The sequence below is a fragment of the Sapajus apella genome, unplaced genomic scaffold (assembly GCF_009761245.1).
Source record: "Sapajus apella isolate SASKATOON/1434 unplaced genomic scaffold, GSC_monkey_1.0 scaffold84, whole genome shotgun sequence".
NCBI lineage: Eukaryota > Metazoa > Chordata > Mammalia > Primates > Cebidae > Sapajus > Sapajus apella.
The window spans coordinates 2,838,082-2,851,249 of record NW_022437024.1 but is presented as its reverse complement, the minus strand read 5'-3'; the positions used below and the strand labels follow the sequence as shown (position 1 = coordinate 2,851,249).

Genomic DNA, 13,168 nt, shown 5'->3' with positions numbered 1-13,168 from the left:
AACTCCTCAGACTTCTCTCCAGTGTGAAGGTCCCTCAAACTCAGGAAGATTCACTAAATCAATTAGTGCTGTTTTCTCACAATTTCCATATTCACACATTAATGACTAATAACAAACTGTTACAAATCACCAACAGAGAAGTCTTTGTGAGGATTCTAACCTGAGAATTAAAAAACAGTCACTTATTTGAATAGACAGGCTTTCTCCCAAATCACTTTCTCTTTTCAGATTGTGAAGAGCAGTAAAGCAGGGGAGTCACTGTTTCCTGTGTAAGTTAACCACTTTTTCAGTTTTCTCTAAAGTTGAACTCTAACTAGAAAACCATTTTCCAAAAAGGCATAACATTCTTTCAGCATTTCCTTAGAGTTACCAATGTTGGGATATTATTTGAATGTTAACAAGCTGGCTTTCACTCTGGGAAACGTGGAATTCAAATTTAAGTCAGATCAAGATTATAAACTATCATGTTTCATGCATCATCAAGGTAGTCTTCACATAGTTGGACACTGTAAATGTCAAATTAATAAACAAACAGATGTATGTTTTCAACAAAAATAAAGTCTGTAATGGCCATTAGTCTAGGGGACAGTTAAGAAAACGTTCTATTAGGAAATTTACTCATTATTTTAAGTGTTAAAACTTCTTAGCTCAACTAATTTGAGCAAAAGTCTTTTGTTATTTCATTTACCTGTGCAGTAAACTGCATAGCTTGAATACACTTTAACTTTTTCTTACTCAGTATCACCGTTAAGAACGTCAAGTTGATAGTGATGTCTTTTAACACAGTGATAATATTTAAAGAAAAGAGAACTGATTATCATATAAAAGACCTCAAGGTACTTTTATGTTTCTATTTAGTATTTCTTTAATCTCTTCACTTTCAATCAATTGTTACTTGTTATGTCATTCTCCTTCATTCAGCTCCCATTGTACTCTATACAAAACTAGGACAAGGTGAAAGGTTACAAAAGGTGCTGTATCTTCTAAAGAGTAAACTGACTTTACATATTCTAAAGTCTCTCCTACCAAGTAAAGTAGGTTACATTTTACTTGTGTTTACTTTCGTTTGGGTTAGAAGTTATATATTAGATATTTAAGGCTGCCAAAAATCTATCAAATACATAGGATAGAGATTTAAAAGGAACTGTCTTCCAAGGCCACACAGGTAATGCGATTCAGTGAAGAAGACCAGAGGTGAGCAAGAGGAGGCCCTATCTGAAAGAGACAGAATCTATACTCAATTGTAGATTGCTAAAATCAAGCAAAAATGCAGGCCTAATATTGCCCAGTCGTTTGCTTTTCAAGAGGCAAGATACCTAGACTTTTAGGTAAAATATGACAACTTTAAATGCTAACAATTAGAGAAATGGGGTAGTGGCTAAAGAATAAAAATAAGTTTGCTGGCTACCAGTCTGTGGCTCCAAAAAATAATTTTTTTGAAAGAGAATTTATTGTTTTTAAGATTCTCATTTGTACTGAAACACAGGAAATTCTAGGCCGTGAATTCAAGTCATGTTTTTGGAGAAGTTATTTTCTCACAGTATATTTGAAGAACTCAGTCAGACTATAACCAAAACATTTCTCCTACTCCTCTAAATTCCGTAATGTCAACATTCTATATTGGCTTTACTTAATAAATACATCTTCCATGCCCATACACAGCAAAGGATAGCTAATTTATGTTAACAGAGTAGGTCCCAGTACTACAAAAATGAATATATAACATTACTAAGTGGATATAATGATGTTACTTAACGCTTCTTGCTTCTGAGCATGAGTTATATAGGAAATAAATTTGCCATAGTTTTTAAATCTACACTGATCTAATCACACTTGAAAAGGTACATAACATTTGAGAGGCAAGTAAACTGAAAGGCATTCAGATATTACTGAGAAAATTAGTATGCAAGATTTCTGCAGAGTATTTCAAGATACTATTCTGAAACATTATGTAAATTGATTCTCAGCATATGCTTACCAAATAGATAGGAACTTCCCCCATTTTACAGATGAAGAAATGAGAATCAAAAAATGGAATGAAGGCAGGGCACAGTGCCTCACACCTGTAATCCCAGCACTTCGGGAGGCTGAGGTGAGCGGATCATGTGAGCCCAAGAGTTCAAGACTAGCCTGGCCAACATGGTAAAACCCCATCTCTACTAAAAATACAAAATTAGCTAGGCATGGTGGTGCTTGCCTGTAATCTCAGCTACTCAGGAGGCTGAGACATGAGAATTGTTTGCACCTAGGAAGCGGAAGTTGCAGTGAGCTCAGATTGCCACTGCACTCCAGCCTAGGCAACAGAGTGAGAGTCTGTCTCCAACAAAAAAGAAAGAAAATGGAATGAGCTGGTCAATGTCAGAAAAAGGTGGCAAAAACAGTATTCAAATTCAGGTTTGGACTCTTGGACAGTGTCACATCCTAACGTTTCACTCAGAGGCTTATGCAAAGAAAATTGTTTATGAAAAAGGGTAAACAAAAGGGGAGAATTTTAAAAAGTGACAATATCATAAAACCTCAATGATTCAGCTCTCAGATTTATTATGCCTTCAATTACCCAGCAAAATAGTTAACCTGGAGCTTGGAACAGAAAATTTCAAAACTATCACCAATCCCAAAATAATCATCTCAGTAAGGGGCAATTTATGCTTACAGTTGCAAAAATGCAACACAGCAGTGAAACAATTAGCAATAATATCCTGAGTAACCAGAGGGTGTTAGGATTTCCTCATGTACAAGTAATAATCTTGTAGAGGCTAGGGGTAAATTGTACAGTTAGTAATAGAAGGCAAAAAGACTGCGTTATTAAAATTTCCCTAAGATCCCACTCAAGACCAGCATAAACTGCTCAATAATTTCAAAATGGACAGTTTTTCTACATTATATAAAATGTTTTTAAATACATGTGTTTTTAAACACTAGAGTCTCCTCCCCTTCCACTCTCACCACCAAGACAGTGAGCTCTTATTACTATTAAAAGGCATGAAAATAAGAGTGATTAAGATCACAGCACATTCACGTTTCTATGTCATATTCACTCCAAGGATAACCTTACTGAAATGATGAACAGAATCCCTCAAACATATTGAAATGTTTTCCTTTCTCTTTTTTATGGAGAGTTCATATGACTGAATGATTTACATAAATTAGTGTTCAAATTATGAGAATCTACTATGTCATATAAGACAGTCCTAAAGATTTTACAATGTAGTGATAAAAGTGAAATAAAAATGCTAAAGCTACTGATGAAATTGAGATAAATACCAATCCCAGAATATATTTTAAGCCACCGAACAAATGGACACTGATTAAATTAGGAAAAACAATTATTTTGTTTAAAAAAAATGTTAACTAAAACAAATATGAACACAAGGCTGTGACAAGGCAACAATTTTAAACTGTTAAGTCATATACATATAGATCTTATATTCCATCTTCATGAGCATCAAAAAAGAACATAAAATACATTCTAGAATAATTTTTAAACTGAATCCCCCAGTGCCTTAAGAGGCCAAGGTTCTACAAATAAGTGAAGTAGAGCTGGACCTAATATAAGATAACAATACTCATATATAATCTCGTTTCAAAGTTTTGTTTATCTAAATAGCATAATTGTTCTCATTTTATTAAATACACATGACACATGAATGTTATAAGTTTACAATATAAATTCAGTACATAACAATAAAATACCACATGTATCCTTTTGTTTCTTAAGCCTTGCAGAATTAAGCAGAAACCATAAGTATCCCTTTTATATACTGGAATCCTCCCTAAGAGTTTAACTTGCAACAAGTTTCTGATTTAGAAAGCTGCTCTACTCAGAAAGTTTGGAACTTACTGTTCTATGTCATATAAGTCAGGAATATATTCTTAACACTCTACTGACAAAACCAGGAGCATATAATACCAGCTAAAAACAGATTTTAATAGGTATTACATTTAAGCATTGCTGCTTAAAGTATACTTTTTCTGCTATCTGAAATACTGTATGAATAAGAAATACTTTCTCCCACCTTTCTGGGTAACCACAGACTTAAGAGTATCTCAATAAACATTCCTACTTCAGAACAATGTTAAGAAAGCTTTTTAAATTTTTTGAAATTAAATTTACAAAATCACTGAGCTTTATTTCTTTTTAATATACTACAGGTATAAATTAAGACTAAAATGAACACAATAATATCACTTAAGTAAGTAAAACATCCAAGTACTTACTTCAGCTCTGATGTGGTATTTGAATACACTAGCAACACTAAAAAGAGGTATCCATGATTATATATGAATTTATTTCTAAATTCAAAATCTGAATCTGAGTGTCAGCTTAAGCAAAAAGTAATTTAAACAAACAAGCAAAGCAGCATTAAAAATGTCAAAGAGTTGGATACTGGGAAGAGGCAGCATGATGAGAAAGAACTGGATCCCATAATGCCAAGAAAAGATTTTGGACAGTATTAAACAAAAATTTTAATGATTTATATAATTACCCTTCTTCCCAAAAGGCTTCCACACAATATCTCCCAAAAACCTAGAAATATTGTAGTCTTTGTGCAGAACAAGACTTATTTACGGATCCTTTAAAAAAAAATCTATTCAGATAATATATTGTTTTAATTTCTACAAATAAATTCCAAACACACTAAAATAGCCTACACAAAAGAAATATTAAGTGAATTAGGGCCGGAAATGCACTACTATGGTGATCAAATGTTCTGGCAATGACAGAACATAAAATGGTGAGAAATTCCAGGAATTTAACCTTTGACCCCATCATGCTATGTACTGTTCCCATAATAAAGGCTTAAAGGTTCTACCAAACATTTCAACTTTTTAAAAACCAAGCTCTAAGTTCCCCCTTCTATGTAAACTCAGTTAAATTCCTTTTTAAAAAGGAAAAAAATAAGAATGTTTCAAGATAAAGAGTAATTGGTTCTTACCTCTGGTCCTGATGCATGTGACAAATCTCCTCACTGGCATACTTGCTGCCTAAGCAGCTACAAAGACTAGGTTAGCAGCCATTTTGAGACAGCTGCACAGTCTCAGTTGCACAAAAGTGTAATTAAGATGGCTGCAATGTGCACTCAAGAACTCACACAGTGAAAACTCAGCTATGTATCAAACAAAGCCCCTCCCACTTTGCCAGCCTGCAGGAAACTGAACACAGACAACAGCTAATGCATATACTGCAACAAACAATGCAGCTACACAGGATACAGAAAATGATAACAGAAGGCAGTAAGCCAGTTTTGTAACATAATGCCTGTGAATCCCGTCTTGCAGTACAGACTTTGGGTACATCCAGATCCCAAACAACTTCAAATCCATGCCACATATTAGCAGTTACAGAGATAGAGCCAAATCACACAGAGCAAACATCAGGGAATTCGCTTGAAAGAAAGCCTCCATTTCAGTCCAGAAAAAAAAAAAAAGTTAAACCTTGCTCAAGGCCTTTTTTTTTTTTTAACCTTTTATAGTAGTTTTATCATGAAAAGAATTTCAATTTTATAATTTCTAGAAAATTAAGTTCTTTAAATCCTGATAATGACTTGATTGATCAAGTTAATTTCATTTACAGAAGGCTAAAGATTTTCTCCACAGAATCTAATCCCCAAAATGCTCAAATCTAGCAGAACAGTTGAAGCCTACAATCAAATTTTTTAACCTTGACAATAGAGTCTTTAGAAGCAAGATGGCAAAAAGCTTATTTGGAGTCATTTACCATAGAGATAAAAACAATGTCTTCTCTTCAGTAGTACAGCTAGTCACAACATTAACATCCCTAGGTGAGTGTTTAGTCCCAGGGCAAATTACATTTCATGCCCTGACAAAGACCTCCCAACTTTTTTGTATGAGTGAAAACCAAATAAAAACAAATAATTATAGACACCCTGATGGCAAGAAGGGAATTTTAAAAAAGGATAAAACTCAGCCTAAAAATGAGTATGTTAGCAAGACATTTACGTGAGATCCAACAAGTGTGGTTGACAGAAACACAGCCATCAAAGAGGACAAAAGCACAGAGAGAATCTATTCACATCAGCGACAGAATCCACATTTTCTTTCTCTCTTTCTGTCTTCCTAAAATTTAGCTAACCTGTGTATCTTGTCTCTATCCATCACTAAATATAGGTATTTACTAAAACATTTTAAGGGTTTAGGGGGTAATAGGGATATAGCTAAAAGAAGATTGGCCCTATGACTTGACAATGGTTCAAGCTGAGCAATGGGCACACAGAATTCATTATCTCGTTCTATTTCTGTATATATTTGAAATTTTCCATAATAAAAGTTTTTTGAAATTACTTATCTTTAAAAGGTCCTTGTGTATTTTCCATGAGGCAAAATGAATAATGTATGCATCAACTGCTTTTAAGTATTATATCAGAAAAAAAAAAAGAGGTTATACTTGTTCCAAGCCACATTAATTCTTCAAAAATATAGCTGTGATTCTCTAAGGGTGTCTCAAGCAAAGACTATTCATCAAAAGCAAGATTTAGGCCGAGCACAGTGGAGCACGCCTATAATCCCAACACTCTGGGAGGCCGAGGCAGAAGGCTCTCTTGAGGCCAGGAGTTTGAGACCTGCCAGGCCAACAAAGCAAGATCTCTAGCTCTACAAAAAAAAACAAACAAAATTTTAAAACATTAGCAGGTGTGGTGATATGAGCCTATAGTTCCAGCTACTCAGAAGGCTGATGCAGGAAGATGACTTGAGCCCAGAAGTTCAAGGCTACAGTGAGCTTGAACCACTGTACTGCATCCATCCTGGGCAACAGAGCCAGATCCTGTCCAAAAAAAATTATAAGTAAAAAAAAGCAAGACATTACCATAGCACTGAAATCTATGTTTAATTGGGGGGTGGGAGAGAAGGTACAAATAGTCAAAATATTCAGAGCTGCCTAATGAACACTTTCTTACATTCTGGAAGCAAATTGTTTTTACAAAGTCTGATCCACAAAGATTTAAATTATGTTTCACAGTCTCAAATGGATTATCTTCTTCAAGCCTCCCTTCTCTTGCCAAATACTTTTCCAATATAAATTCTGACTACTTTTCTCTTAGTCTAAACATAGTCTACCTAGAGAAAGCTGCTGGCTACACTAATAATACAGGTTGGACATCCCGAATCTGAAAATCCAAAATGCTCCAATAAGATTAAATAATTTCAAATAACTGATATAAGCAGAAATACAACCCAGACAACATTTAGTACCATCCCACAGAGCTTTATTCATCCCTTCACACAATGGTTCTGTTTCTGTGTCTGATGAAACAGTTTAGAAAAGGAAAATGATTAGGCTGTTATTCAGATAGTTTCAAGGCCAACACCTTTCACTCTCTATCCCAAAGAATATATATTCATTTGATATATCCTTTTCATAATTCAATCTATATTACCCTATCTCTGAAAATTCTTATTCTCCCCTTACTACGTATGTCCCCAAACCAGGTACCATTACTCTCTCAAGATCTTTTATGCAAGTCATCATTATACTTCCAACATTTCATTATTTATCTTTATGCAAATAATCTTTATATAAAGGACAGAAATCACATCTTAATTCATTTTCCATGGTATAAAACAGTTATTTGGTCAATAAATGGTGAGCTGAAATTCTCAGTGTTTTTGTTTCTACTACAAAAATCTCAAAAGAGCCTTCATTTTTAGGATCTCAACTCTTACTTTCTAGGAAGAAATCAATTAATATGTCAACTAAGATTTTAGTCTTGGCCTAAAAACATCTGCACTTCAGAATACAAGATGGGAAAAATACCTTTTGTAGGGTACTTTTCAGGCACTACATAGGAACTACTATGTGCTTATGATAGATGACTCAGAAAATCTATAGGAAACGATAGAACATTAAGTGACTTACTTTTAAGTTTTATTAACATTACTAAAAAACAGGATGCAGCTTGATTGTAAAATGTCACAGATTAAAATAAATTTGTCTTATATAGGGTCATTTGCAATGAGATCAATCATTTATTTATAGAAGCATAAATACTTGCAACCAGTTTCTAATAATAAACATTTCCATGACTATCCAATGTTTAGTCTCTTCCTAATTAAAAATCAGCACTTTTCACAAGTCATTTTGTTTTTCTGTTTGTTTGCAGACAGGCTGGAGTTCAGTGGTACAATCACGGCTCTACTTACTGCAGCCTCAACTTTCTGGGTTCATGTGACCCTTTAACTTCAGACTCCAGAGTAGCTGGGACCACAGGTGCATACCACCACAACTGGCTAATTCTTAAATTTTTCTATAGAGGTAATGTCTCACTATGTTGCCCAGGCTGCATACAATTTTTTTTTTTTTATTTCACTCTTACAATGACCATGTAAAATCAGAGTGCTACAATCTCCAGTTGTATGACCAGAGAATGTAATCTTTTGCCAGGAGTCACACAATTAGTAATAAAACAAAAGAAACTGAAACACCAAAATTAAATCTAGTCAACTATTACATTCTATGTATACTAGAAAACTTTGTATACACAAATTACTGAAAATTCCAAAATCTAAAGAAAAAGTTTCACTGTATTTGGTTGAGAGTAAATGTTTTATTTATTTAATTAAGATGCTGTAATTGTAAGTTATTAACATTACACATATTAAAATGTAAAAGGCATGTTAGAATGGCATGAAGATGATGAACTAAAAACACGTAATTTCACTCCCTCAAATCCCACTAAAGCTACAATAAAGTTTTGTTTTCTGTTTTGTTGTTGTTGTTGTTGTTTTCAGGCATAAATCCTAAAAAACAGAGAGAAATAAGAGGTAACAGCCACAAGATTTGGGAAGCTGAAAAATAAGCAGGAATGACCAGCTGCAGTGGCTCATGCCTGCAATCCCTGCACTTTGGGAGGTGAAGTGAGCAGGTCAGTCTAGGCCATGAGTTCCAGACCAATAGACAAAATCCCGTGTCTACTAAAAATATAAAAATCAGCCAAGCCTGGTGGTACACCTGTAATCAAAGCTACTCGGGAGGCTCAGGCACAAGAATGGCTTGAACCTGGGAGGTGGTGGTTGCAGTGATCCAAGATCAAGCCACTGCACTCCAGCCTAGGTGACCCAGTGAGACTCCATCTCAAAAAAATAAATAGATAAATAAGCAGGACCAGTTGTAACTAACTTAGAAATCCCTAAAACAATATTCCAAACTGCAGTGGTGACAAGTGAAGATCCAATCCGATTTACCTGGCAGAAACCTGAAAATCATAGGAAGTAGAAGAACCAAGCACCTTTGGAAATCAGAGTGAAGGGAGCAGAGAGCAGGATAAAATGGCCAAAATAGTGACAGCTGTTTGAGAAGCAGAACAATACCTTAGATGCCTTTACCAAACACATCTAACAGTGACTATCTGCTCCTCCCAACCCTAACAGAAGTCTGAAGACAACATCTGCAGTCAAAAATGAGAGTACCTGGCTGGACACAGTGGCTAACACCTATAATTCCAGCCCTTTGGGAGGCCGAGGCAGGTGAATCATCTGAAGTCAGGAGTTTGAGACCAGCTGGGCCAATATGGCAAGACCTAGTCTCTAATAAAAATACAAAAATTAGCCAGGTGTGGCACACATCTGTAATCCCAGCTACTTGGGAGGCTGAGGCAGGAGAATCATTTGGCTTGGGAGGCTGATCACACCACTGCACTCCAGCCTGGGCAACAGAGTGAGACTCTGTCAAAAAAAAAAAAAAAAAATTAAAAAAAAAGAGTACCATATCAAAAAGAGAAGGACTAAGTCCTGACAGCAGAGATCCCTAGTCCTCTTCATAAATCTCCCAAAATGCTGGCAATCAGAGCCTATTTCTCTATGCATAAAAATGGAAGACTATTACCTGAGTGTGTCTGACCAGCACCAGACATAAGACCTAAGGTCTCTGGAGACCTCTCCCAAAATGGCTCATCCAGATCAGCCTAAAGGAAGTTTAAAACTGTCAAATTTAGATAAGCCAATCAACGTTTTAATCTTCCACGTCACATTATGCAGTTAGCTAAAAAACGTAATTGAGAAGTTTCTAACATGACAGAGACCCAAGGAAAACAAAAACAAAAATATACATGAAGCAATAGACTATGCAGGAATAAGAAAAGTTCAAAAAACTTAATATATGCAAACAAGATGTTACATTCTTGAGTCAAGAATAGAATGTAATAAAGGAATGAAAAATTAAGAACGTGATAGAAAAAATGAAAAACTCAATGGAAGGACTGGATGATAAAGCTGAAGAAACCTACCTTAGTGAAAAGACAAAATTATAAATCAAAGAAAAAATACAATTGGAGTATCCATCTAAAAATTCAAATTGGAATGACAGAATGGCACGCACACACACACACACACACACACCACACACACACACAAACACACAGAAAGACATCACCAATGAATTCATTTAAGAAAACTTTCCAGAATTGAAGGGCAAGAATTTCCAGACCAAAAGAGCCCAAAGCATGCCAGCAGACAGTAATAAAAAGATCCACACAAAAGCATGTTACATTCAAATTTCATGAGACTAAAGACTAATAACCAATTCTACAAGCTTCCACTGAGAGGAGAAATCAGAAAAAAGAATGGCTTCAGATTTCTCAGTGATGATTAGGAAGAAGATAATAAAGCAGCATCTTTAAAATTCTGAAGGAAAATAATTTCAACCTAGAGTTCTATACCCAGCCAAACTATCAAGCATGAAAATATAGAATGACATTTTTCAAATATGCATTGTCTTTAAAACCTGTATCTCCCATACACCCTTTCTCAAAAAGCTACTAGAGAATGTGTGGCTTTCTACAGGCAGGAAGAAGTCATTCTCCTGCCAAGGACAAAATAAGTCAATAAAAAAGACATAACATTTGGAAAACAAGGATCCTAGAAGACAAGTGAAGAAAGTCTTCACTAATGGTAGTATTAGTTCATTCTTGCATTGCTATAAAGAAATACTTGAAAATGAGTAATTTATTAAGAAAAGAGGTTTAATTGGATCACAGTTCTACAGGCTGTACAGGAAGTACGGTGGTATGTGCTTGGGTTCTCAGCGTGAGGAGACTCAGGAAATTTACAAACATGATGGTAGGCAAAGGGGGAGCCTACACATCACATGGCAAAAGGGAGAACAAGAGAAAGGGAAGAAGTGCCACATACTATTTAAATAACCAGATCTCACAAGAACTCACTCACTATTGCAGAGGACAGTACCAAGAAAGATGGTGCTAAACCATTCATGAAAAATACGCCCTATGACCCAATTACCAGGCCCTATCTCCAACATAGGTGATTATGATTTAACATGAGATTTGGGTGGAGACACAGATTCAAACTATATCAATGGTGAATAAAATTCTAAGGATGACAGTTGTATACAAGATATAGAAAGCAACTAGGCCACACAGGAGCAATGACACTCAAGAACTAAACATGAGTCAAGATTTTTGCTGCCACTGTACCTGAGAAAATATGTCTTATAAATTAAGTCTTTCAAATAAACATCAAAATATCATTAGTAAGGAACTGTACCAAATCATCTTAACTATTACTACATGGAAGAGACTCATGGATGCAGGCAACCTGGTATGAAGGTGACATCATGAATCAACAACTATCATAACTGTATCAAGGGAATGGATCATGATTGTCATGATTATGTTGTGCAAACCAGTCAACTCTGTGAAAGTAGGCTGCTTAACACAAGATCAACAAAATAAGAATTACCTTGGACTAAATGAATGATTAGTTGTGGTTCATATTTTATTTTATACAGTCAAAAGAGAACATGTTCTTCTCAATCTATCTCTAATCCCCAATTTAAGGTATACTTTATAAACATAGTAATATTTTCCTCCCTCAGAGTTCCAGGAAAAAATATCCTGTGAAAGGTCTTAATACAGGTTATAAGCTAAAGAAGCCACCAAATTATGAATGGTTCTGTAGAAAAATACTGAGTACATTGTTCAGCTTTATCCAGAAACTGCTTAGAATAATCATTAAATACTGCATAAACAATAATTAAATACTGTATAATGATTAAATACTGTATAAAACACTTTACACAGTTTTAATAAGAATCTGTTATCTTTCCTACCAGGATAAAATTGGATAAATCAGGCCAGGCACAGTGGCTCACACCTGAAATCCCAGCACTTTGGGAGGCCTAGGCGTGTGGATCACCTGAGGTGACCCTCCTGAGGTAAGAGGTTCAAGACCAGCCTGACCAACATGGTGAAACCCTGTCTCTTCTAAAAATAGAAAATAAGCTTGGTGTGGTAATGGGCTCCTGTAATCCCAGTTATTCATGAGGCTGAGGCAGGTGAATCACTTGAACCTAGCGGACAGAGGTTGCAGTGAACCGAGATCAAGCCATTGTACTCCAGCACAGGTGGCAGAGTGAGACTGTGTCTCAAAAAAAAAAAAAAAATTGAATAAATCAAATTTGTAACCATAACCACACTGGAAATGTGAAATTTAAAAATTAATTTCGGGCTGGAGTCACTGGCTCACGCCTCTAATTGCAGCACTTTGGGAGGCTGATGCAGGTGGATCACTTGAGGTCAGCAGTTTGAGACCAGCCTGGCCCACATGATAAAACCCCGTCTCTACTAAAAATACAAAAATTAGCAGGGCATGGTGGTGTATGCATCCCAGCTACTCAGGAAGCTGAAACACAAGAATCACTTGAGCCTGGGAGGCAGACGTTGCAGTAAGTCAGAGGTTGCAGTGAGTCATGATCATGCCACTGCATTCCAGACGAGGCAACAGAACAAGAGTCTGTCTCAAAACAGAAATAAATAAATAAATAAATAAATAAATAACAAATTTCCCTTCATTAAGTATGACAGGGAACAAGGATTGCTTCCTTTTTTTTTTAAACACAGTCTTGCTCTGTCGCCAAGGCTGGAGTACAGTGGTGCAGTCTTGGCTCACCGCAACCTCTGCCTTCCAGATTCAAACAATTCTCCTGCCTCAGCCTCCCAAGGATCTCATCTTAAATATAAAAATCATGTCTACTAAGTCTTCACAAGAAATCAATTTAGTAGCTCTTCTATAGAATATAGATTCTAAGCTTTGAAGGGAATAAAGAATTGCATTTCCCAAAAAACCAGGAACACTGACAACCGTGGGAATCTCAGAGAACCAAGATACGCTACAATGGTAGGTACTGCAGATGAAA

The 13,168-nt window shown here is 35.6% G+C and overlaps 1 protein-coding gene across 4 annotated transcripts in view; it reads right to left on the bottom strand.

Annotated features, from left to right (window-relative positions):
* Positions 1 to 13,168, bottom strand: part of ATF7IP (activating transcription factor 7 interacting protein) — a 126,982-nt gene that overhangs the window by 101,888 nt on the left and 11,926 nt on the right. The window contains exon 1 of one of the 4 annotated variants that reach the window (XM_032253701.1): positions 4,938 to 6,608. The exons of 2 other annotated variants lie outside the window; for them this stretch is intronic. In XM_032253701.1, coding sequence (XP_032109592.1) covers positions 4,938 to 4,954 — 17 coding nt within the window. In that variant the 5' untranslated portion in view covers positions 4,955 to 6,608. Of the gene's footprint in view, positions 1 to 4,937; positions 6,609 to 13,168 lie in introns of those variants that run through there. One more of the 4 variants, XM_032253700.1, reaches the window with a different exon arrangement.